General features: G+C 38.9%; 1 protein-coding gene across 5 annotated transcripts in view; it reads left to right on the forward strand.

Annotated features, from left to right (window-relative positions):
* The window catches only part of GALNT7 (polypeptide N-acetylgalactosaminyltransferase 7), a 155,008-nt gene that overhangs the window by 116,122 nt on the left and 13,019 nt on the right, over positions 1–25,867 (forward strand). For 3 of the 5 annotated variants that reach the window (XM_003823418.7, XM_063603995.1, XM_063603993.1), the window contains 6 exons: positions 6,800–6,966; positions 10,088–10,218; positions 10,456–10,535; positions 12,812–12,994; positions 16,745–16,862; positions 18,703–18,825. In XM_003823418.7, coding sequence (XP_003823466.3) covers positions 6,800–6,966; positions 10,088–10,218; positions 10,456–10,535; positions 12,812–12,994; positions 16,745–16,862; positions 18,703–18,825 — 802 coding nt within the window. Of the gene's footprint in view, positions 1–6,799; positions 6,967–10,087; positions 10,219–10,455; positions 10,536–12,488; positions 12,672–12,811; positions 12,995–16,744; positions 16,863–18,702; positions 18,826–25,867 lie in introns of all 5 variants that reach the window. The other 2 variants (XM_008977069.5, XM_063603994.1) reach the window with 1 other exon arrangement.

A 25,867-nucleotide genomic window follows, 5' to 3' on the forward strand; every position in this document is an offset into this window, starting at 1 on the left:
GAAAAAAATATATAATACCCTTTTGAATTTAGTCAATATGTTCACACACATAGTTTCCTTTGCAAGATTAATATTTACAGTCTTTTCACAATTTGCTTAAACCTTCTACTTTATTTTATCTAATTTAAGACAATCCTTTATCCCTAGGCAAAATGGACATTTCCATGCCTTCTTATAATCTTTTAACTAAAAACACATTTTGCTGTTTTTACACACCTTGCATGCAAATCCATGTTCAGTAGTCTCAATTGCATGTCATAATGGTAACTCTTAGCAATTTTTAACTTTAATGTAAAGCCTGGTAAGTTGTTATTAATTATGTGCTAGGTGCAGATAAAGTCTGATTCCTTTCAGCGTAGTTAGGAGCATGGTCACTTCTCTTTGTTCCCAGACCATACTAATTGTGAAGCAGGCAAGTTGACAGTTTTTAAAAGGCCAAAGAAGCAGTTTGCAACCTTAAAACATTTAGCAAAGCTAGTATCTGACCTGCATAATAAATTAGACCACATTTTTACACCTTGAGGACGTTTGTATTTTACCAATAATTCTTGTCTGTTTTTATTTTAAATATTAAAGTCATATGAACTGAAAGGTACCACAGCTTTTACTTGTACTGCAAAATATTTTATTTCAGTGCTTATTTTTCTTAGGCCAATTAATTGGCCTTTTTATAGACTTCACATATATATCACATGTATGACTACACAGACAGTCAGAAGAAGATCCAGCAGCTCAGGGTGGAGCCCTTTTAAGAACAGGGCTATGAATACAGTTTTCAGGGCTTAATAAACAAGCACAGCCAGAAGACAAAGACAGATGTTGAGAGGGGCTTATCAACCTCTAATTCCAGGGGTTCCATGAGGAAAACAGGGATTTCTCCAAAATGGGATTTGTGGCACCTTAATCTATTTCCCAGGGAGTCCCAGGCCACCAGAAGTCATTCTAGGGCCTTTCATGTATGCATCAAGAATGATAAGACACAGTGGAAAAAAGTAATTCAGTTGACTGAAAAACAACAACAACAAAAAAAACCTTTTCCAGAAAAACAAGATATATGAAGAGAAAAACATAAAGGCCTTTTACATATACCCATAGTTCGGATATCCACTTTGAGGTAAGCTGAGCATTCTTTAAGAAAATCCTTTTTCATTAACTAAAATTTTACAGAGAATGTAAACAGTGATCTTCATCATTCCTTTTACTGGTTTGCACCACTACCTTTTCACAATCATGTTCAAGTCCTCCAGTTTCCTTTGGGAGAAAATGGCTTGGCTCTAGCAAGGGCAGGTTTTCCTCTGGACCACAGATCCCTCCAGTAGCAAAGCTTGATAGTTAAGGAGGTGATTGTCTGTTAGCCAGGGACTTTCCTTAGAGGGCAGCACTCCTGCTATATTGTATGGGTTGTAAACAGTTGTTTCCCATGGGTAACCCAGTGGCCTCTGGCACCAACAAAGCTGCCATTGTAACTGCTTAGAGGCAGGCTAACCAGCCTTTAGCCACCAAGTTAAGTTCCTCACTTAGGTAACCCACTGGCTGTTGAGCTGGACCTCAAGCTTCAGCCAAAATTCCCAGGGCCATTTCCTTCTTTTCTGAAGCATAGAGACTGAATGCTTTTCCTTTGGGAAGACTGGGGGTTGATGCTTTAAGTAAGGCTTGCTTTAGTTGGTTAAAGGCAGGTTCCCAAGTTAGTGAGTGAGTTTTAACTGCTTGAGTTTCGTTATGAGGTGGTATAAAGGGCAAGCTATTTCACGGTATCCAGGTACACACAGTCTGCAAAATCCACTAATGCCTAAGAATCCCCTCAACTGTTAAAGGAAATGGGCATCCTTTCTTCACCTGATGCTCTGGTCCCTTCTGATAAGACTAGACCTAGGTACTTCACTGAAGTCTGACAGAGCCAAGCTTTAGATTTTGACACCCTATATCCCCTTTCAGCTAAGAAACTGAAGAGAGCCTCAGTGCCTCCCTGAGACTTCCTTGGTTGGGGGACAGAGGAGAGTGTTATTTACATACTGCAAAGTTTCAACTCGAGGGTGAGAAAAATTAGATCTTTGGACAGGGCCTGTTTCAGCAACTTCCTTCCCATATTAAGGGCTGTCTGAGTAATAAACCTGTTCTTTATTGAATAAAAAGGTTTAAGGATTTTTATTTAGCTTTTGGACTATCATGGAAAGCTTGGAAGAGTTAATAGGTTTGGCTCTAATCCCCTGCAAGTTCTCCAATATACACATTTGAAAGAGTTTCCTTCCCCATTTTCTGATGCTATCATCATGGTCCCATTTATGGTCCTCCAAGGGCACTGGTATTTTCCCCACTTGCTTCTCCATCCCTGGAACATCCAGGAGAGTTTAAATACTTGGGTTAAATCTTGGAAGGCCTCTATACGGCAGTGAAGTTGGGGCTTGCCCCGAGTGAACTTTAGGGTCTGAGGACTAAAGGAGATCCAGGCTGCACTCAGGGGTAGTGCAGACTTGAAGATGGGGTGTTATCCATGTAGAAAAGAGGCAAGAGAAGAGGCATCCCTCAGTCTCCTTCTCTTCAGAGTGACCCAAGATGGAGGGAAAGGCTGGAGGGGCATCCCCCTTCACCCCCTTCCTCCCGTCCTTTGGGTCCCAGTGACCATCCTTCATAGATGCCGCCCCATGTTTGCAAGTATGACCTTCATTTATGGTCCTGGAGAAGCTAGTCAGCATAACTAGTCATGCTCATCTGCTTATGGCCTTGGCCCTTCACCCTTGCTGGTTTCCTAGACCTACTTTGCCCATAAGGTTCCCAGGGTACCCTAAGGGTCCAGGAGAGATTGTATTTGGGCAAGACATTTTAATGGAATGGAGGAAGTCTTTTAATATTATCTCTGGCTTCCCTTGCTATGGCCCTAGTGAAACACTGAAATCCCAGAGAATGGGACCAATTGACTTCCAAATATAAAATCCCCTTATTGTTTAAATGCCAATGTAGTTGGATGTAGAACAGGTGCCTCAAAAAAGAACATATGAATTGAATGGCTGTCCTCTTGACTGTTAAAGATGGAGCTTTGATATTTACAGATAGGTCATGGAGCCTGGTCCCTAATAGAGGGACATAGGAGGGAGGGGAATTGAGGAACTAGAGGTTTTCGACAAACAGCCAGCAAGACTCCCCATGGAGAAAAAAATCCCATCCCACTAGGTGGCGCTGTAGGATCTGAGATGTTAGGTAAAAACTGACTCCATCTCTCCAGGCAGAAGTTAGAGAGGTTTGGGGTTTAATAGGCTGTCCCCAGCAGAATAAAATTAACTTGTCTCATAAAGAAACTGTTTCAATTCATTGGGCAGTGCTGAGCTTTTACGTGGAGGGAAGAAATAACCCAAAAAGAGAAGGAAACAATCCAAATGGAGAGGGAAGAGGATATTCACTTGGGGTGAAATATCCCCTTATATAGTGCCATCAATGTCTATTATTGAGGACAAAAAGCCCTTACTAGGTGAAAATTTAAACTGATCTTGAATTTCCCCTGTCTCCAGGAAATCACAAACACAACAACTCTTTGTCTTAGTAATCAGGAATGTAACTCAAAGAGTTGTTGTGTTTGTCAGTTGGTGTCTTAGTAATCAGGACTGACTCTACCCAGCAAGACTCTATCTCTAGGCTGCAAAAACACCTGTAACATTGCATAGAAAGAAGGGATAAGAGGCATGATAGCCATGAAAAGAAAGAAGGAAAATGCAGTAGGAAAAGACTGGAGGTCCTTGTGCCAGCACCCTGACGGCTGTCGGGGACTGGAGATAATACTGAGGGGTAGCCCCAGCCAGAAACCTTCAGTTGCCCTAGGACCTCCTTCCAATCCCATGCAATGTCTGGGCCCTTTGTGAAAGGAAACTGGATTGGAATAGACAAGAAACCTCAGAAATGAAAGTAAAAGGGTTAAGGTCTGCTCTTACTCACCCTTCTGATGATCCCTTCTTCCTGCACCTAAATATGTTGTAGTTTTGCCAATGCACCGTAATGTAGCAGTTTCTTGTTCTCTAAACTAGTACCTGGTTTCTTTGTCCTGCGTCCAAGAAAATTGAGCATGGACACAAGGGTAGGGGTGGAGCAAAAGTTTAATAAGAGAGAGAAGAAATGCTCCACAGCAGAGAGGGGAGTCCAAGTGGATTGCCGAGTTACAGCTAAATCCAAAAGCTTTTGTAAGAAACTCTTCTCATCTCTGTAGCAGTTTGAGCAACTTCTCTTATCAGTAAAGCTGTCTGTGCAATTCCCCTTATCTTATGCAGCTGTGGGTATGCCTCTAGGCAAGCACAAAGTGCTGCTTCTCTTGTTTAACTGTGGGTTTGTTTTAGGTAAGCCCCCATCCTCCCTGTGCCAGTTTCCATGGAGCCCACCATGTATATGCCTGAAAAGGGGAGGAAACTTTTTCCTGAGAGCTCACTAATTATGGAAAGAACAAAGGGCTTCTGTACTGGACCATGTCTGCTTATCTGTGTGCAGGTGTAGCCTGAGTTTTTTTTTTTTTTTCCCAGGTTGTTTTAATTTTACCTGTTGCTGTGACTTTTCAGGCAGACCATTTCTGCAGTCTGAGTTTGCCCCAACTGATTTTTCCTTTCCTTCTCCCTCAGTTCTAGAGGGTATCTCAAAGTAGAAAGATTGTGGGGTGGAGAATAGACATTACTGAGAACAAAATATAAGAGGCATTTCAAAAATATTATCCCCAAAGCAATTCGGGAAAGAACTATGGAGCCGCTGTTATGTGTTATATGCTGGGAATATGGTAGTGAGCAAAATAGCTGAGGCTCCTGTCTTTAATGAGCTTACAGTCTTGAAAATTTTGTAGGAAAGATTTCTATGCAAGGGCATAGAGGTATATACAAAAGGATGATTATTGAAACATTATTATGAAATCACCAGAAATGCCCATCAATAAGGAAGTAATTCAGTAGACTATGGAACAGCCATACTATGGAACAGCCATACTATGGAACAGCCATACTATGGAATATTCAATAATGTATTGAAACATTATTATAATGTTTTCATTCTTATTAAAAGAATTATGTAAGTCTTATACATGCTCACATGGGAGAAAAGTCTATACGTACTCATCTGAACATGTATTCTATATACATACCAGACATGTCTACATGAGTAGACAAAATCTTAAAAACTATATACAGCCAACTATTAACAATGATTTCCTCTAGGAGATGAGATTTGACATCTACTAGGGGATATCTCTCCTCCTCAGAAAAGGGAAGTAGAAGCTCTTTTAGGGAGAGGTGGAAAATCTGGAGGGAACAAGAGGATTGAATGTGACAAAACCTGCTGAAGAGAGGCAGGGAGGGAACTTTCACCTTTATGTCATAAACTTCTATGTTGTTTGAATTTTGTACAAGAAACTATGCATTACTTTGTAATTCTTAAGACAAAGAATATAAGTAAGAAAAATACATACCAATAGAGTTATTCTGGCACACAACCTGGTTTACATTTTTTGAATTATTATTTCTAAACTATACATTGGTGAAAGGAGATGGAAACATTATACAACACACAACACAAAATTATGCTCTATTCCAGCTCTGTTGTCCCCTGTCCTCTGTAAGAACGCAAGGCCTGCAGATGTTCCCCAAATGGAGGTCCCTAGGACAGCAAAGGGGCCCCTCACCACCTTCTGTCACCTTCACCCCACCCTTTTCCTCCCTCCTTCAGCCCCTTGATGTTTCTAACTCAGTCCTGTCTCCCATTCAAAGTTTCTATCTTGCCCTTTTCCCCAAGTTGCTATCTTCTGCCTTAGAAGCAAGTCCCAAATTTCCTTTCATGTTTTACATATTTTCACCAATTCTGGTGTCTGTTGTAAATCAAAATTGCTGTCTTTCTCACCCAGTTCTGCTGTTTTAAGCCCAGTAGTTAGAGTCAGAAGAAAAACAATGTTGCCCGAGTCCCCATCTGGGTTATAGTTTGTTTGGGGGGATTATTATCCTCACCCATCTAAAATTAGGCATACCTTGCTCTGCCTGCTTCAGTTTCTCTCCAGAAACATTACATCTTCCTATAAGATCTGCTTTTCCCTACTACTGTGTTTTTGAACTTATCCTGAAAGAGTGTTTGGTCCCTCCCAACTTTGGGTTACACTGCAAAGTACTCTTTCAGAATCAAAATGAGTCTTTACCAGTCCCTGTTTGGGGTTTCTTCTATTTAGGAAGAGGCTTCTGGAAACTGTACTCCTGCTACAGTTGTTTCAAATAGTTGTGTAGAACAACTAAGCTCTTTAGCTAATTTAAAAGCTCTAAACAATATTATCACTTTGTTCATTCCACAGTAAATTTCTGAATGCTTGCTATATGCCTCAGGTCAACGTGTTTAATATTTTTCTGAATATTTTAGTAAAACATAGTAATATAGTGTGTTTAGCTTTCAAACGCAGTAATATAATGGTTTATTTAGCAAGTGAAATAAATCTCTTGTGCCAAAAGCTCATTTCCAAAAGGAAAATAAACTAAGGTCCAGGTCATGAAAAAAAAAAAAAGCCAACCACCTGATAGCTGTAAATACTATCTTAAGCGTCCTCAGCATAAATTCACAAATTAAGTCTTTTTATTACAGAATAAGTATTGGTTATGCAGTAGCTTTACCTAGGAGTAACTTTATCTCATAACAGCTTCTCTCTTTTATCTTGCGTTTCTGTTAAATTTTGAAGGCTATATTTCATTCACTTACCGTAGTTAAGTCGATAATATGTAATCCAATCAGAAAATATAGTCAGCTTGGAGCCAAGCAGTATAGATTACCTGTAAATAAATATGATGAAATTTTCTCTTTACAGATGCAAGTATTGGCATTATGATGAAAACTTGCTCACTTCGAGCGTTGTCATTGTCTTCCATAATGAAGGATGGTCAACCCTCATGAGAACAGTCCACAGTGTAATTAAAAGGACTCCAAGGAAATATTTAGCAGAAATTGTGTTAATTGACGATTTCAGTAATAAAGGTAATGGCTGTAAAACTCACATTTTGTCTATAAAATAAGTTAAGCATGAATAATTGCAAAAATGTGATTTCAAAATAATTAGCTTTAAAAAATTAATAGCATCTATTGATAGCATCTGTTATCAACAAGTTGACACTGTGCCAAGCATTGTATGTGAGTTATTTTGTTTAATACTAACAGTAATCCTTTCAGTGGATACCATTATGTCCATTTTACACGCTCAGAGATATACAAGTAGTACACAAAAATTTGGTTGTACACAAAAATTCAGTAAAAGTATACCACTGATTATAATGTTAGAAGCGAAGATAAACATAGGTAGCATGAAAATATCGTTCAAAATGGCTTTATAAAAAAGCTTCCTCCAAAATTTAATTGAGAATTCTTGCAGTCTGGATAAACCTTTGCTGGTTTTGCAAGGACATGATTAGAATCTTGAAACTGTACACATATGTTAGCACAAATAAATAGAAATATGGCCTATTTTTCCTTTCATCTCTGTGCAGCTGATCCTTTTATTAACTAATCATTTTTAAGTATCCTAGAGAATGTATAGCTTTCAAATTTTTAGTCATATCAAATGCCTTTAGAGTAGAGGCTTTAAGATACTTTAAAACTTTTCTTCAGTTCTCATGTTAATGTCAAATCTAAAAGCTTTTAGGCACAACATTTTATGTATGTCCATTTTGTTTATGTCCATCTTTGTTGCAAATTTCTATGACAGTAATGTTTTCATTAAAATACTATTTCTATCTCAAGATAAATGATATTGTTGGTACAATAATAATTGAGATGAACAAAAATCTAAATGTATAAAATAACTTTTCAAAATCGCCCAATTTTACTAATTTTAAGAACCTCTATATTATTAATACCAGTAAAAGTTTATCATATCCTAAAAAAAAGTGAAGATACACCAAAAGGTATTTAGCATCCTAAAATAACTGCTTTGCCAAAGAAAAGAACACAATTTCGGACCTCAGAGTATTCTGTATTTTTTTACTGTTGTCTTTTTTTTATCTTTACTTCTTTTACAAATCTCTAATGAAGACAATCATGCAGGTCCCTTGAGTTTAGAGTAGGCAGAGAAGTTTGGGCTACCCTTGAATGAAAGTACAGCTTTAATTAGTTTTTTCAATTTCAAAACTACCTGAAAATCTCAGTCCTATCCTTAGTAAAATTATATACTGTTTGGTTAATCAGACTTGAGTGATAATTTGGTGTGTACTTTCCCTAATATATTCAGAAAGTAAAACTTTTAAGATAAAGATTTTTCTTTTAAAGACTAAATGCATATAAAAGGAGCTAACTCGTAATAATAGCACTTGGGTTTCTGGGCATCACAGTATCCTCTATAAAGGTTTGGAGCTTTTAACTGGAGCAAATTCCTCACATACGTGTGCATCAGCTAACTGCGGCTGAGTTGGGCCGAAGTAAAAGCAAACCCACACTCTCAGTGGCTCGCCCAACAAAGGGTTAGCTTTTGCTCAAACTACACGGTCCTTGTGGGTCAGCCTAGCTCTGCACCCCATCCTCACCACAGGACCCAGGCGTGCAGAGCAGCCTTAGCTCAGACACTGCCTGCAGAGGGGCAGTGGGAAAGAAGACATACACAAGCGGCCTCTTAATGCTTCTGTGCGCGTGACTGATGTCATTTCCACCCGCATCTTGTTGACCAAGGCAGGTCACACATGTCCTAACCTGCAGTCAGTGGGTTAGGGAGGATAATTTTCATCCAAGGAAGGGCAGTGAATATTTTGAGCCCTTAACACAGTGTACCACAGTGTGAAATACAAGGAAGCCAGAAGGTATTGGATGCACCATTTCCCCCTTTGGTCCATGGTAACCAAGAATCTAAACTTGAAACATAGGCCATCAATTCATTTCTGTCCATAAAAACTTAAGATGTGTTTAACTTGTATATGCAAAAAATCCTCCTAATGGAATTCAAAAAGGCTTTAAAAAAATAATTTAGGACTGCACTGAACTTTAAAAAAAAGAGGATAAAGGCTTTTTTTTTTTTAAGTTGAAGGGAAAATTACTCAGGTTTTCTGAGGGGAAAAAACATGATTAAGCACGAGAATTTTATTTATAATACTTATTAAAACTGGGTACCAAAATAGAAAGTTTTTTTTCTCAATTCCAGATACCCACGTGTATCTTACTAATAATAAATGCCCTAAAATGAGTAAAATATTAAGTATACAGTCTGATTTGCCCATTTAGCCACTAACTCATCTCTAAATACAGCAATTTTCCTGTGATTGCATATTCATGGGCCAAATTTTTAAACAATTTTAAAACAATTTGTGTGTCCTCAAAAAGCATCTTTTAAATGATCTGCAGCTCATTCTGACCGTGGTGAGCTAATTTCATGGGCTCATAGTGATACAAACAAAAGCTGTTCTCTTGTAATGGGAAGCCAAAGATGGAAACTTTGCCAAATGTGTCTGGTTTTTATAACACAAAACTTCCTCTACTAAATTACAAACACATATATACATATATGTATGTATAATTAGAATTATATTTATAATGTATAATTATACACTTGATGCTTAAGATAAAGAGAAAATGAGATTTTTTTCTTATTTGCCAACTTGGTGGGAACCATATTCATCACACCAAGGTTACAGCTTTCAACACTGATTGTGGTTGGGGAAAGATGTCCCAGAAACAAATGTTAAATAACCTATACCCTGTGTGGATTCCAGTGAAATTGTATAGTATTGTTAGTAGGCAGTGCATCTTCAGAAACCCTAACCATTGCTTCTGTCAACAGCAAACAAAATGTTGTTCCTGAAAGCGTTCAGATTTGACATTAACATGTGAACAGGAACAAAAATTTTAATATGTCTTAAAACCTTAACTGTCAATTCGAATAATCATTGTTTAGAAGGGTGTTTGATAATTCTCAGACTAACCAGTTCTCTGTAGGCATAGTAAACTCAAAATTAACTTAAATAATATACTTCGCCTTCCTTCTTGATAAAACGTGCAATCTGGTCCATGTAAAATTACTGTCTACCCAATGCACCTGTATTCTTGTTTCCTGAGAAAAATAATAACTAATTGGTTTCTATTAGTCTAATTTATAATATCGGTTGATTTTTCTTAACAGAACACTTAAAAGAAAAACTGGATGAATATATTAAGCTGTGGAATGGCCTAGTGAAGGTATTTCGAAATGAAAGAAGGGAAGGTTTAATTCAAGCACGAAGTATTGGTGCTCAGAAGGCTAAACTTGGACAGGTAGGAAGCATTTGATATCTACAATGTCAACATTTTGGGTTTGGTAACTAAATCATACACATTTTTAATCATTCTTCAGTTTTTTTAATTGAAATGAGAATGCTGGCTTAAACAGATAACTTATGTGTCAGAATTGACTATAATGCTAATTTTTATTAGCATCTAATTTTAAATTGTGTGTAATATATGATGTAACGTATATGAGGAGTATTCTTTCACCTGCCTCTTTTTTTTAAGGTTTTGATATACCTTGATGCCCACTGTGAGGTGGCAGTTAACTGGTATGCACCACTTGTAGCTCCCATATCTAAGGACAGGTAACATTACCTTGCTTTTTTTCTTTCCTGGTTGAAAGTAAACCTTGTCCTAGAAGGGCAAATAATATTTTCATCCTTTGATTCCAGCTCCATTCAGTGCATCGAGTGTGCTTTAGTGTTATCCCTCATCTATTTGTTTCCTTGGGTGGAGCTAGACTGATACTGTGGACTGATTTAAATGTAGGCAGTCTGGCATTTGGGAGAAACCTAGGGTTCCTCACTCAAGAATCATTTTGTGGTTGGGTTATTAAGACCCCTCTATCTCCAGGCACTTTCTCTAAGAGTTATATGAATTGCTCCCTCTAAACTGGGGTGAGAGTTCTAAACACTTGAGGAACCATGCTTTGATATTATACCTGTTGATTTTTGTGCCTTTTAAATTAGTACTTTCAATAGTAAAGACCAGGTGTTACTTGTGTCAAGGTTTTGGGTTCCTATAGAAACTTTAAAGTTTAGAAATAGACAACTATTCCATGGAATTGTGGCAATCACCATTAAATTTCCAGAAATGTCTAAAACAACATAAGGCACCATCAGTTTTCTATCTCCAAAAGCCTTCCTTGCTTCTAGTCCATAATTAGGAAAATAAAACACGTCCATGTGGCAAATGGCAAATGGCATGAATCAAAGGCAGAACTTTGGAGGATTTAATCATGAGAGGATTTAATGTGAAGGCCGATCATGAACATTTTTCACATGCTGTCTGATTTAATCCTCACAGCAACCCTGCAAGATAGAGATTATTAGCCCCATTTGACTGAAGAGGATACTGAGGCTTAGAGAAATTAAGTAATTTTCCCCAAATCAGATAGCTAATAAACTGTCAGACCAAGGCCTCCCTGGGAAAGTTTACACTGCACCATGTATTTAGGAATGTGAAAATCATAAGTGAGGACAGTTAACTGACCAAGTGTCAGGTAACTTTCTCTAGGTGAATACCAGCAGGCTTCTGGGCAGTGAGGAAGTGGTTTTCCAGATTCCAGTGGCAGATTCCACGAATCTGACAATGACCCTGCAGTTCACACTCTGGAGAGAAGGAAGCATCTTTCTGGACTTTACTTCCTCCATATTAAAGTTCTAAGCGCTGTAGGTTTTCCCTTTTCCTTGGTTTTTAAACTTCTGAAAAGCAGCTTGACCTGGATATAAAAAGCTGTCATTTTCATTTTAGGAAAATAGATTTTAAAATCCTTTCTGACGAGATGAACATTGCAACAAGCAGGGTACCAGATAATCTTTGTAATGTCACTTTGACATCTAATTGGTTATAGAGTACTAGCATTTTCGTGAAGCCCAAATATAAGAGATTTTTTGATCCAAATTCTCAGACCACTTCTGAAGTTCTTCAGCAAGTTTTGAGGGATTTTTTTTGCTTTTTTTTTTTAAAGCAACAATACCTTTTTTTTTTTTGTTTTGCAATAAAAGCTGTTTTCTGCAGTTAGAGGAGTGAGGAAGATCAAGTAAAAGTACAGAAACACATTTTCATAACTGTTCCCAAGAAATAGAAAGCAACAAAGGGTTGAGAGAACCGCTAAGAATGTGGCAAGTACTATCTGTGACCCCACACACACGCACACGCATGCACACGCACACGTGAGCTTTTTCATGGGTGATAGGGAAAATAACAGGCAAGAAAATCTTATAAATAAGGTAAAATTACCAAAAGAAAGTTGCCTTTAGGACCAAAGTGAAAAGGAGAAAACTCTGTTAAGCTCAGTGATATAGTTCTTTGTCCCTGACATTTGTCTGTAAGCCTAGGGGGAAGCCTCCTCTCTCCTGCCCTTACGTAAACAGGCTTTTTGGCTTTTATGGGACATTCATTTACTCTATTTCCCATTAGATATTAAAGTCCCCTAGTGCACAAACAAATCAACAACAAAAAGAGATAACGTAGTTAGGCATGCTGAACTAGTCTTGGGTTCTTAAATGCTTTTTCATTTTCTGTAAATGTTTCAGAACTACATGTACTGTGCCTCTAATAGATTACATAGATGGGAATGATTATTCCATTGAACCACAGCAAGGTGGGGATGAAGATGGTTTTGCCAGAGGGGCCTGGGACTGGAGTTTACTATGGAAACGTATTCCTCTAAGCCACAAGGAAAAGGCCAAAAGAAAACATAAAACTGAACCTTATCGGTAAAGACTATTACTTTATTTTCTTATGTTGAATGTTTATCTAAGTTCTTTTTTTTTTCTTCCCCATGAACTCGTATAAATGTGTGGGTCCATACATACGCTTCCATTTGATCTTTGCTGCCGTCATCAACACAATACAGAACCATTTGCACTGTGCCGCTTATAGATGTCATAAATGGCAACACATATGAAATTATACCCCAAGGGGGTGGTGATGAAGATGGGTATGCCCGAGGAGCATGGGATTGGAGTATGCTCTGGAAACGGGTGCCTCTGACCCCTCAAGAGAAGAGACTGAGAAAGACAAAAACTGAACCGTATCGGTAATCACTAAATCACTTACATATTTTTCTTTTCTCCAGTTGCTGCTAACCTATTAACCTCTTGCCAAGCTAAAGATTCGTTATTAAAACTGTAGATGTTGTCTCAGATTCTGAAAGAACATCTTTCGTTATACTGTTTCAGAGCTTTCAATCTGTTCCATTTGCTCCATTGTAATTGCTTTTACCCTAAATGTGATGTCCAATACTGAGACGTACACACTTTCATTGGGGAAAGAAAAATAATGTAATATGGCATTTGTTCCACGTACAAGTGAAAAAAAAAGAAAATCTTAGTTATCCTGTCCTACTGGATTAGACATCAAATTTTATTCTTTTGATGACAGTGTCATTCTATAAATTTAAAATACATAAATTACTTTAATCCAACCAAGACTTTTATTTCCACGTTCATGCCGTGGGTATAATGTTAACAATGAAGGGCACTAGCAAGAGATTTCTGGGTTTTTCTCCCCTTTTGCTGTTATGTTAACTCTCAAATACTAATTTTGTACTAGTTAAATCTGATGAATCACAATACATGACTTTAAAAAATGTTACATAGAATCCTTTATTGCTTCATTCTCAGAAAAGTGATTGATTAAAAGAAAACTCTATTCAAAAATCAGCTTTTGTCCCTTCTTGTGGTTCTTTCAGTAGAACAACTTATGCTACTCTCTTCTTTTGATCTTGTAATTAGAACATTTTACTGTCTCTGTAAAAAGTGACCCCAAATGAAATGTTTGCTCAAGTGTTAGTATAGCCTTCTCCTGAATGTGTCTAATCTTATTTTTCTGATCCTATGGTTCTGCTTTTGGTCTCTCTCTCCCTGTTACACTGCTGATAATGTTAGAACTCTGTTTTGGGAAGGTGCTTCCAATGTTATGGAAACGCTGTGGGATTTGGGCATGTCATGATATCAAGATACTGAATGGCAAACATAAAGAAGTTATAGCACTTAATTAATCATAGTAGCTTAATTGGACATTTACCAAATTTTTTTTGGTAAATTTCTTATTCAGAATAGTCCAGGAATCAACTGCTTACGTGCTTAACTTAACAAATAACTGTGGGAGAAAAAAAATAAAGGGTGCTGAGCAAATTTATATTTCTGTTAATTCCATAGGCCAGTAAAGAAAATTTTTAAAGTGACCTAGAAAAATTAAAGGGAGGTTATCTGTTAATTAACTCACTGGTGACCATGTTAAGATGCATTTTCAAGTATATACTGAGATGAATGGGAATATATTTGAAGAAAAAAAAACCCAGCTGCCAGGCAAGGTGGCTCACACCTGTAATCCCAGCACTTTGGGAGGCCGAGGCAGGCGGATCACCAGAGGTCAGGAGTTCGAGATCAGCCTTGCTAACATGGTGAAACCCCATTTCTACTAAATATACAAAATTAGCTGGGCGTGGTGGTGTGTGCCTGTAATCCCAGCTACTTGGGAGGCTGAGGCAGGAGAATCGCTTGAACCTGGGAGGTGGAGGTTACAGTGAGTCAGGATCACGCCATTGCACTCCAGCCTGGGCAACAGAGTAAGACTTGGTCTCAAAAACAAAAACAAAAAAAGACACAGCTATAACAGAATAATCTTAAATGACAGTTAAATAAAGGTGACATGAAAATATCACCTAAAATGTAATAGTGTTGTTACTGTGTTAGGCAGCATATTTTAAGAAGAAAAAGCATGAGAGAACACCTTTTTTCTGATGCTATTTTCTTTTAGTATTGAAAATATTTCTTGATTCATTATCCACTCAACAAACATTTATTGAGTGCTTACTGTATGCCAAGCACTGTTTCCTGGGGATACATTTTTAAAGATATGTTTCCTCATTGAATTTAAAATACTGTGAGTCAGACAGAAATTAAACAGATAACTACATAAATAACCCTAAAATTAGCCTGGTGTGGTGGCACGTGCCTGTAGTCCCAGCAACTCAGGAGACTGAGGCAGAGGGATTGCTTGAGCCCAGGAGTTCAAGGCTTCAGTGAACAATGATTGTGCCACTGTACTGCAGCCTGGGCAACAGAGTGAGACCCTGTCTCACAAAACAAACAAAACTCTGGAACAGCAGCTGTGATAAGTAGTATGAAGAAAAATCACAGAGTACATGAGTTTATGGAAAGATGAACCTAATCCAGCTTGGGAGATCAGGAAAGGCCCTTCTGACAAAGTGTCATTTAGGCTGAGACCTGAAGGATGAGGGACCAATTCTGTGGAAAAGGAGAAGGAACACTTCAGGATCGTGAATAACATGAATGAAGGCCTTAAGACAGAAAGGAGGCTGGCACGTTCCCGGTGGGAGCAGAGCCGTGAAGGACTCAACAGGAAGAGAGACCATGGTGAGCCCAGAGAGCCGAGAGAGGCTGGTATCATGCAGGCGCATGTGGAGGAGTCTGCTCTGGCCCCTGTGTGATTAGCCTTGAGCAGGGGGCAGAAGACAATAAAGGACACAAGCTCGGGAGATATTGGAAAGTCCAAGCAGTGTTGGCCTGGTCTAGGCTGGTGGCAGTGAAGTTGGAAATAAGTCAGCAGATTCAAGATGTATTTTCAAGGCTGGGTGCGGTGGCTCATGCCTATAATCCTAGCACTTAGGGAGGCCTAGGCAGGTGGAACTTTTGAGCCCAGGAGTTCTAGACCAGTCTGAGCAACATGGCGAAACCCCATCTCTACAAAATACATAAAAAGGTAGCTGGATGTGTTGGTGTGCGCTTGTAGTCCCAGCTACTCAGGAGGCTGAGGTGGGAGGACTGCTTGAGCCTAGAAGGTCAAGACTGCAGTGAGCCGCAATCATGCCACTGTACTCCAGGCTGGGCCATAGAGTGAGACTATGTCTCAAAAAAAAAGATTTTTTTTTCAAGGTAGAATCAATGGAACCTTGAAATAGATTCCATTGAACCTATTTGAGTAGATTGAATATTATGTATGATGATGAAGTTACCCTAATAATACTGAATACCCTAAAATTTAAGAATCATGATGGATTAGTAATTAATTGTTCAGGGGAGGGGAGCAGGGAGCAAGATAAATTCTGCTGTAATTTCTCCCAATGGTGGGAGTGACTTGTCCCTAAGAAGCTACCAAATCTTTTTTCTCTTGGACCTAAAAAGTGTCCAATTTAAGATCCACTCAAGAAGCCCCACAGATACACAGGTCACCCTTTTGCATTCCTACCTCCTGGCACAGTAAATATCTATATCTAATTCTCCTGTGTCATTTCTGTGCTACATTTGCAAACTCTGAATGAACTGTGGTTGTTCTACAATGATTTACACTGTTATTTGGCGAGCCCCTGAGCTATAAAATTAAAAAATGACAGACTACTTCCATGGTGTATGGTTTTGTTCACCCAAGAATGACTCATAAATCAATGCAGGAGCAGTTAGCAGACCACGGCTGTATGGCTCAGTGTTTTTAAGAGTGAAAGAGAAAATTCTATTTTAACTAAAACTAAGGCTTAATTTTTAAATCCACAGAGGTACCAAGGCGCCCTCTAATGGTGAACTCAAACAATGCTCTATTTTGTAATGAACTATAGTTTCAGTTAGAAATTGTGGTAAATTCGTTAGGGAATTATGAACAGATTTTTTTCTTTTTTTGTAAAGGCTTTATAATTTCTTAATGTTTGGCCATCAGTTTTGTCTCTTCTATGCATTTTCAGGCTGTATTCTACAAGGCTTCTTGCCTATTGGTGAAGGGTTATTGGGGGTTTGTCTGTAATGGTTATTGCAGTGTTTCTTTTTCTTAGGTCCCCAGCCATGGCTGGGGGATTATTTGCCATTGAACGAGAGTTCTTCTTTGAATTGGGTCTCTATGATCCAGGTCTCCAGATTTGGGGTGGTGAAAACTTTGAGATCTCATACAAGGTAACATTTTATTTCAACAGATGGAATTCTCCAAGTCGTTACTAACTTCTGTGGCTTTCAGATAAAGCTAGTTTTTTGTGGGGGAAAAAAGCCCACAATTATATCATGCATTTCTCCAAATTGTATAGAATGATTTAATGAAAATGGATGCCTTTGAGGAAAAAATAAGGCAAAATGCAAGCTCCAAACTTACCATATATTTACAGGGCTCAGCTCAAAATTGTGGCTAGCAAGCTTTAGAAATGAAAATATCTACCCCCACACCCCAACTTTCTATATATTGGAGCTTTTTATTATAGAAGCCCTTGGAAGAATCTGCATGCGTTAGGGCCACAGTTGACCACCCACTGACACAGTCACCCTTTATCACTGTAGGACATGATTCAAGAAAGAAGCAGAGCCCCACAATGACTGCATCCTCAGGCTGACTTTGGCGCTGTCTTCCTGCAGCACCTACCCTGTTGTTAAAGCAGTCTGGGAGCAATACTATCTTCCATGCTCCAGCCCCCACCTCAACCCCTATTCCTACCCCCATTTTCCAAAAGAAAGAGAGAGAGAACTATATCAGAGTTTGAGTTAAACAGGTATTCATTACCTCTTGTCTTAAATGTCCTGTGCGTAGCACTGTGAGGGATAGAAGAGGAGTAAACCAGTTGTTGCTCTCAAGGAACTTGATAAGAAGATATTAGAATTATACTTAAATTCATAATACAAGAAGGCAGAATGGCATTCAGTTGGTGTGCTTAAAAAACAGCGTCGGCCAGGCGCGGTGGCTCATGCCTATAAACCCAGCACTTTGGGAGGCCAACATGGGCGGATCACGAGGTCAAGAGATCAAGACCATCCTAGCCAACATGGTGAAACCCCATCTCTACTAAAATACAAAAAATTAGCCAGGTGTGGTGGTGCACACCTGTATTCCCAGATACTCGGGAGGCTGAGGCAGGGGAATTGCTTGAATCTGGGAGGCGGAGATTGTAGTGAGCCGAGATCGCACCACTGCACTCCAGCCTGGGGGACAGAGCGAGACTCCGTCTCAAAAAAAAAAAAGAAAGAGCGAGCGTTATGCTAGATGCAGAATTTGCGGCAGAAGTAGGAAGATGGGTATGATGTTAGTAAGCACAGATAAGGGATGGGAGGGGGACTTCTAAGCAAGTAGCCTGGGGAAAAGTACAAAGAAGAGAACACAAGGAACATATTCACAGAACAGCAAGGAGCACACTTTGGCAGAATCAAGCAACATGAATAAGGAAGACATCTAAGAAGATAAAATGGGAAGGTGTATTAGGGCCATATTGAAGAGAGCCTTTAAAGCTGAGTTAAGAGATTTTTATTTAATTTGATAAGCAGTGGAGAACGATCAAAGATATTAAGCAAGGGAATAACATGACCCAAAGCTGCCCTTCAGCTATAATAATCTCTTGCTATAAATAAGGATAGTTGAGTAGAGAGAAGCTGAAGGTGAAGAAGCCAGTTAGGAGTTTATTATAATAATCACCCAAGTAGGAAATATATTAGCAATGGAAATGATTAATGAGTTAGGAATAAAGAATCCACATGACTTTGCAAGGTTATATTGGGAGAAAGTTGCTAGGGGCTATGAGTACACAGTAAGAGGCCCCTTAGTAGCAGTTTATTATTAATACTGTATTCCCTGTTGCCTTCTTGGTTGTTACATGAGCTTTTAAAAGCGAATTATTTTAGGATTTGTTTAGTTTAAGAATTCTGTGTGGACACTGTATATAATTTAGATTTTAGATTTACACTTACAAGATAAATTTTCAGTTATGGTTTATGTTTGTATTTGAAACAACTTTCACAACGTGTTTTTCCTTCATAGATATGGCAGTGTGGTGGCAAATTATTATTTGTTCCTTGTTCTCGTGTTGGACATATCTACCGTCTTGAGGGCTGGCAAGGAAATCCTCCGCCCATTTATGTTGGATCTTCTCCAACTCTGAAGGTGAGTTTTTTGGATAAAAGGGGAGGACAGGGAACTAACATTTATGTACCACATGCTATAGTAGTTACTTAACAATTGTCAGCTTATTGAGTGGGCTCTTCAGCAGTCATGTTGATTCTTACCTTTAACTTAGCTAGACTTATTCACGAAATATCTTATTGTTCTTTAAGATTATTCAGCTGAAGCAGGAGGATTCCTTGAGCCCAGGAGTTCAAGGCTGCAGTGAGCTATGATTGCACCACTGCACTCCCCGCTGGATGACAGAACGAGACCCCATCTCTTAAAAAAAAAAGATTGCACCCTATTTTTTTAATTGATTTGGCGGAAGTTTTTTGTTATGATGTTGGTGTGGAAAGCAGTTACGTGGGTATTTTGCTGCTATTGTTATGTCCTACAAGCATTAATTAATTAACACGCTTTAACGAATCATGCTGAGTAATAATATTGAACGTAGGTGCGATAAATAACGTGATGGGGCAGGAATCAAAGACAGATACTGCGACATAGGGTGCTCCGGGGCCAGCGTTTACAAGTAAATATTGTATGTATCTTGTACAATATGATGTTTTGATATATGTATACATTGTGGGATGGCTAAATCTGGCTATTTGGACATGTATTACGTCACCTACTTGTTTTTGTGCTGAGAACACTTAAAATTTGTTCTCAGCAATTTTCATATATGTAATATATTATAAATTGTAGTCACCATGTTGTATAATAGATCTCTTAAAACTATTGTTCCTAACAGAAGTTTTGTGTCTTTTGACCAAAATCAGCCCACTCCCCCCAATCCTCACCTTCTGGTAACCACCATTTTACTCTCTGTTTACTCGTTTACACTCCACATGTAAGTAATATCATGCAGTGTTTGTCTTTCTGTGCCTGGCTTATTTCATTTAACATAATATTCTCCATGTTGTTGCAAGTGACAGGATTTTTTTATTATTTAAGGGTGCATAGTATTAATACCATCATGTATATATACCATATTTTCTTTACCCATTCATCTGTTGATGGACACTTAGCTTGATTCCATATCTTGACTATCGTGAATACTGCTGCAATGAACAGGAGTGTAGATACCTCTTCGATATACAGATTTTATGTCCTTTGGATATATACCTAGTAATGAGATTGCTAGATCAGATGATAGTTCTATTTTTAATATTCTGAGGAACCTCTGTACTGTTTTCCCATAATGGCTGCACCATTTTGCATTCCCACCAACAGGTGGGAAGGGTATCTTGTGGTTTAATTTGCATTTCTCTGATAATTAATGATGTTGAGCATTTCTTCATATAACTGTTGGCTAGTTGTATGTCTTCTTTTGAGAAATATCTATTCAGGTCCTTTGCCCAATTTAATCAGGTTGTTTCCTTACTATGATTTGTTTGAGTTCCTTCTATGTTACAGATATTAGCCCTTACCAGATGTATGGTTTGCAGATGTAGCCTCCCATTCCATAGATTGTCTACTTTGTTAATTGTTTCCTTTGCTTACGGAAGCTTCTTAGTTTGATATAATTCCATTAGTCTATTTTTATTTTTGTTGCCTGTTCTTTTGGGGTTGTTACATCCAAAACCAATATCATGGAATTTTTTCTTTTAGAAGTGTTACAGTTTTAGGACTTCACGTAAGTTTTTAATCCATTTTGAGTTGATTTTTATATATGGTGTGAGATGAAGGTCTAGTTTCATTCTTTTGCATATGGATATCTAGTTTTCCATTTATTGAAGAGACTGTGTTTTCCCTCATGTGTTCTCAGCATCTACCTTGAAAATCAATTGACCATAAATGCGTGGATTATTTCTGGCCTCTCTGTTCTGTTCTTTTGGTCTATGTGTCTGTTTTTATGTGAGTACCATACTGTTTTGATTACTATAGCTTAGTAGTAGATTTTGAAATCAGGTAGTGTGATGCCTCCAGCTTCGTTCTTTTTGCTCAAGATTGCTTTAGCTATTCAAGGTTTTTTGTGGATCCATATGAATTTTAGGATGGATTTTTTTATTTCTGGGAAAAATGTCCTTGGAATTTAGATAGAGATTATATTGAATCTGTAGTTTGCTTTTATAATATGGATATTTTAATAATATTAGTTCTTTGAATCCATGATCACAGGGTATCTTTCCATTTATTTTGTGTATTCTTCAATTTATTTCATCAGTGTTTTATAGTTTTCAGCATGTAGATTTTTTCACCTCCTAAATATTTTATTGTTTTGCTTAGCTATTGTAAATCGGATTGTTTTCTTAGTTTGTTTTACAGATAGACCACCGTTAGCATATAGAAACACTACTGATTTTTCTATGTTGATTTTCCTGCAACTTTATTAGATTTGTTTATTAGTTCTAACAGCTTTTTAATAGAGTCTCTTTAGGGTTTTGAATATATAAGATTATGTCATCTGCAGAGACAGTTTACTTCTTTTCTGATTTGGATGTCTTTTCTTTCTTTCTCTTGTCTAGTTGCTCTGGCTAAAACTTCCAGTAGTATGTTGAATAGAAGTGGGGAGAGTGGGCATCCTTGTCTTGTTCTTAATTGTAGTGGAAGAGCTTTCAACTTTTCATCATTGAGTATAATGTTAGCTGTGGACTTGTCATGTATGGCCTTTATTGTGTTGAGGTACAATCCTCATGTAATTTGTTGAAGCTTTTTACATTGAATTTTGTCAAATGCCTTTTTCACATCTATTGAGATGATTATATGGTTTTTGTCCTTCATTCTGTTAATGTGGAGTATCACATTTACTGATTTGTGTATGTTGAATCATCCTTGCATCCCAGGGATAAATCCCACTTGGTCATTGTAAATGTTATTTCAATTATTTCTCTGTGTTTGATTGAAGTTAACTGAGCTTCTGTAAAACAATTATTTAGAATTATTTATCCAGGTCTACTACTGGGAGATTATTGTGATCTTCTAGTGGTATTATGTCCTCTTCATTTTTCAGTTTCTTATTGACTTACATTAATGCCTGTGCATTTTGTGGACCAGTCACCTCTTGCGGACTTTACAGGCTGGTTTCAGCTTCCTCTATGGGGGAAGGAAGGTGTGAGGGTACTTGCTTGGTGGGATATAGCAGTTCTGGGACTACTGAGGATACCAGCTATATATTCCCTGTGCAGATCAGCCCACCAAGGTCAGTGTTGGCAAAGATTCCAGTGCTCCTCAGTAGCTAATGCTGTAGATATCTATAGTGGCAGTGAGGCATGTTGGGGTCTTTGGGTATGGCTGCCAAGGTCATCCTGATTTTTCTCTCATTGCAGAAGTTGAATGCCCCTTGGCACTGGTTCTGACTCATAGGCTCACTTGCAGCGGCAGTGGCACTTGTAGAGTGGCTGTGGAGCTGAGGACTGAAGCACAAGCATGAGTGGAAGAGACTATGGCTACAGGATCTAGGACAGTTTAAAAACCCCAGGACTTAGGGCACAGATATTTCGCTACTGTATTGATAACAGAATGCGAGGTACCAAATGTTTGTGAGACAGCTGAAGTAGCCAAGAATGGGAGCACAGATGTGCTCAGAGTTAATGCAGCTCTAGGGACAGAGTGGTGCCTAGGTCTCTATGGCAGCTGAGCTGGTGCTTGGGACATAGGTACCTCTGCTGCCATGTTGGTAGCAGTATGTGAGGCCCAGATGCTTGTGAAGTAGCTTTTAGAGCCAAGGAAAGGAGCAGAAGCATGCGTAGAGTTAGAGCAGCTCCTGAGTTGGGGTAGGTTCTAGCTCTCTGTTGCAGCTGATCCAGGGCCTGGAGATGGGGCATGCACAATAAAGGCGTGGCTCTGAGGCCTGGAGCATGAACGAACTATAGCAATGGTTCTAGTGTCGGGGCAGGCCCAGTGCAGCCACAGAGCCTGGGGCTGCAGTGTGGACACTAGCAGAACAACTGTGGCTTCAGGATCAGGGCTCACTGGGCCATGGGAGAATTGGCAGAGCTTTGCCCAAAGTAATTCAAGAGTAGCTGCTTCTTGGATGGTGGTGAATGTTCAGATGCATCTCCCTCTCTGGGGTTCCCCAGCAGAAGGGCTGTTGTTTACCTCAGTGGCAAGTGATGCCAGTGTCCTCTAGGGAGCAGGCCTCTGGAAACTATGGTAGTTCCTGCTGCATGGCCGATACCCATAGCATCTGCCTTTCTTCTTTGTTCCTAGCTATCTCCTTGTGCCTCAGGTATGTAGACCTCACAGGTGATCCTGTCCTATGTAGATATTCTTCGTTTCTTTTGCTCCATTGTGTTGCTGCAGATTCTTCAATGGGCCCTGGAGCTCTCTCTGGGCTATTTGGGTTTGTGAATAGCTGTCTGTATTTGTTTTTTAGTTGGGGGGGAATAAAGGCTGGTGTCTCCTACTTTGCCATCTTGGTGACCTCACCTCCCATTATATCCCATTCTGATTAAGATTCCTATATTGAATGTTCTCCATGAATACATTTCAAATAAACTCAAAAAAGTCTGACACTGTGTAGGGAAATAGTTGAAGGGAAAAATACTAGCTTCTGTTATTCACACATGAGTAAAATATGGTTTGGTTTTTTTTTTAATTTAGATAATCATGTTAGGAGTTTGCACAGTAAGCAAAATCGAATTTTTGAACAGTGCTTACAAAAGATTAATATCTCTTGTCCCTCAAAGATTGAAAAGTTAATGTGAATATCCTTTGTCCTGTTGTATTCTGCCTCCAAATTCTCTATCTCTGTCACATAAAATAGAGGAAAATTGGCCAGGCGCAGTGGCTCACGCCTGTAATCCCAGCACTCGGGGAGGCCGAGGTGGGAGGATCACGAGGTCAGGAGTTCGAGACCAGCCTGACCAACATGGTGAAACCCAGTCTGTACTAAAAATACAAAAATTAGCTGGGTGTGGTGGTGGGCACCTGCAATCCCAGCTACTCAAGAGGCTGAGGCAGGAGAATCGCTTGAACCCTGGAGGCAGAGGTTGCAGTGAGCCGAGATCTCGCTGCTGCACTCCAGCCTGGGCAACAGAGGGAGACTTCGTCTCAAAAAAACAAAAAAATAGAGGAAAATCCCACTGACTCTTTTCATTGTGACATCCAAATTGTTCTATTGTAATAAATATTTTGCTGTGATTATTTAATAAAAATCTCATCTCCTATGCCATAAATATAGAACTAGGATTGATAATCTATATTTTACCAAAACTCATGAACCTGCAGAAAAACAAAACATTGGTTTTTAAAACATTTTGGAAATGTTAAAAATTATTTTTTGAATAAATAAAATGTATTTAACTTAAACTGAACGGGACTGTTTTAGTAGGATGAGCATCCTCCCGGGCTTCTTTCCCAGTCACACATTTATTAGGAAATAAATCACAGTTCTAGTTCCTTCTATTGATTCTCCCTATTCCAGGGAGTGTACGTGCCCTCTCTCAGCTTCCTCAAATGAGATATGTCATAGTCGCCGTCTTCCAAGAGAATGACAGTTTCTAGCTGGGGAGGACAGAATTAGAAGTAGTGTAGTGGTGAATGATGACCTGGTGATTATCCAGCCATGTTGGGGTCTCCCAGTTCTTTGACATTTCATCCCAGACTAGTGACACTTAGGGGTGGCATTTATTTATGAAACAAACCAAGGAAGCTTCATGCAGACATCCAGATGTCCCACTGCTTGGAGGACAAAGACCTCTATCCCTGGCAAAACAACTTTGAGGTTTATTTGGTTGGGCTGCTTTCGTAAGTTCTAAGAGGCATGCAACTCTGATGCCCCTCATTTTCTGGAACGCTTAACCAAGTCAAGTTTATTGTTGGCTGTAGACACAACTTGGGACAGTTCATAAAGTGGGAATAGGTAATAAGCAGACAGCTAAGCTTTCAGAGCCAGAACATCCTTCTCATTGGCCAAATGAAGCCCCAGCTACAACAGGGGATGAGATTTAAATGTCTGTGATAAAACAAAAATAGCACCAAATTAACACCAGGCATGATTGACATTGCAGGAAATTCCCCTTGGAGTTGGACTCACAATCACGAAGAATTGATGAAGAGCCAAATTGACTCAAAAAAGTCTATTCTGAAAGAAAAACTAAAAGAGCTGAGAGGTGGCTATTTATCCTCTCTAAAAATTAGCTATATATACCATACAAACTACCCAGTAAGTGTGAATTTAGCATACACTTAGTGAGTACCCAGCATGTGCCAGGCACTTTCTTTTCTCCAGTTTTGACAGCATCTACTTGAGCCATCAGGGGGCCAGTGGCCAGGTCTGTTTCTCCAGCTCATTTGTCTCCTCTGAGCCTCAAACCTTCTAGAATTATCCTCTTTGATGTCCTTTAGATCTTCCACTCAACAGAAGTCAAAACTGACCTTTAACTTTTCCTCGAAAGTGATTCCTTCCACTGTGTTCTCTATTTGCCTGTGAATGAAACTTAGGGAGGCATGTAGAGTTGTTCCCTGTCCCTCCCCCTTACCAAGTGCTGGTGATTCTGCCTCACATATAGCTCTTCAATCCATCCCTTTCTATACTTAGTGCAGCCCCTCAAATCTCTCCCATGAATAGTAAATAGCCTCCTACTTGGCTCTTTGCCATCAAGTTCAACCCCCTTCAGTCTACCCTCCACTCACTACCGGTGTCATTGATCTGAAAATTAAATCTGATGTCACTTACCTGCTTAAAACGTTTTTATGGTTGTCATCTCAAGGGTAAAATTCAAAGTTCTTTTAAAAATAATAATATTAATAATAGCTAACATATGGTAAGTACTTACAGTGTACCAGGCATAAATCTAAATCCTTTATATAGATTAACTTCTTAATTTTCACAACACACTATGAGGTAAGGACTATATCCTCATCTAATTTTTTTATGTTGTTGTTGTTGTTGTTTTGAGACGGAGTTTCACTCTTGTTGCCCAGGCTAGAGTGCAATGGTGCAGTCTCAGCTCACTGCAACCTCTGCCTCCCAGATTCAAGAGATTCTCTTGCCTCAACATTCCAAGTAGCTGGGATTATAGGTGCGCACCACCACACCTGGCTAATTTTTGTATTTTTAGTAGAGACAGGGTTTCACCATGTTGCCCAGGCTGGT

The sequence above is a fragment of the Pan paniscus genome, chromosome 3, assembly GCF_029289425.2.
Source record: "Pan paniscus chromosome 3, NHGRI_mPanPan1-v2.0_pri, whole genome shotgun sequence".
NCBI lineage: Eukaryota > Metazoa > Chordata > Mammalia > Primates > Hominidae > Pan > Pan paniscus.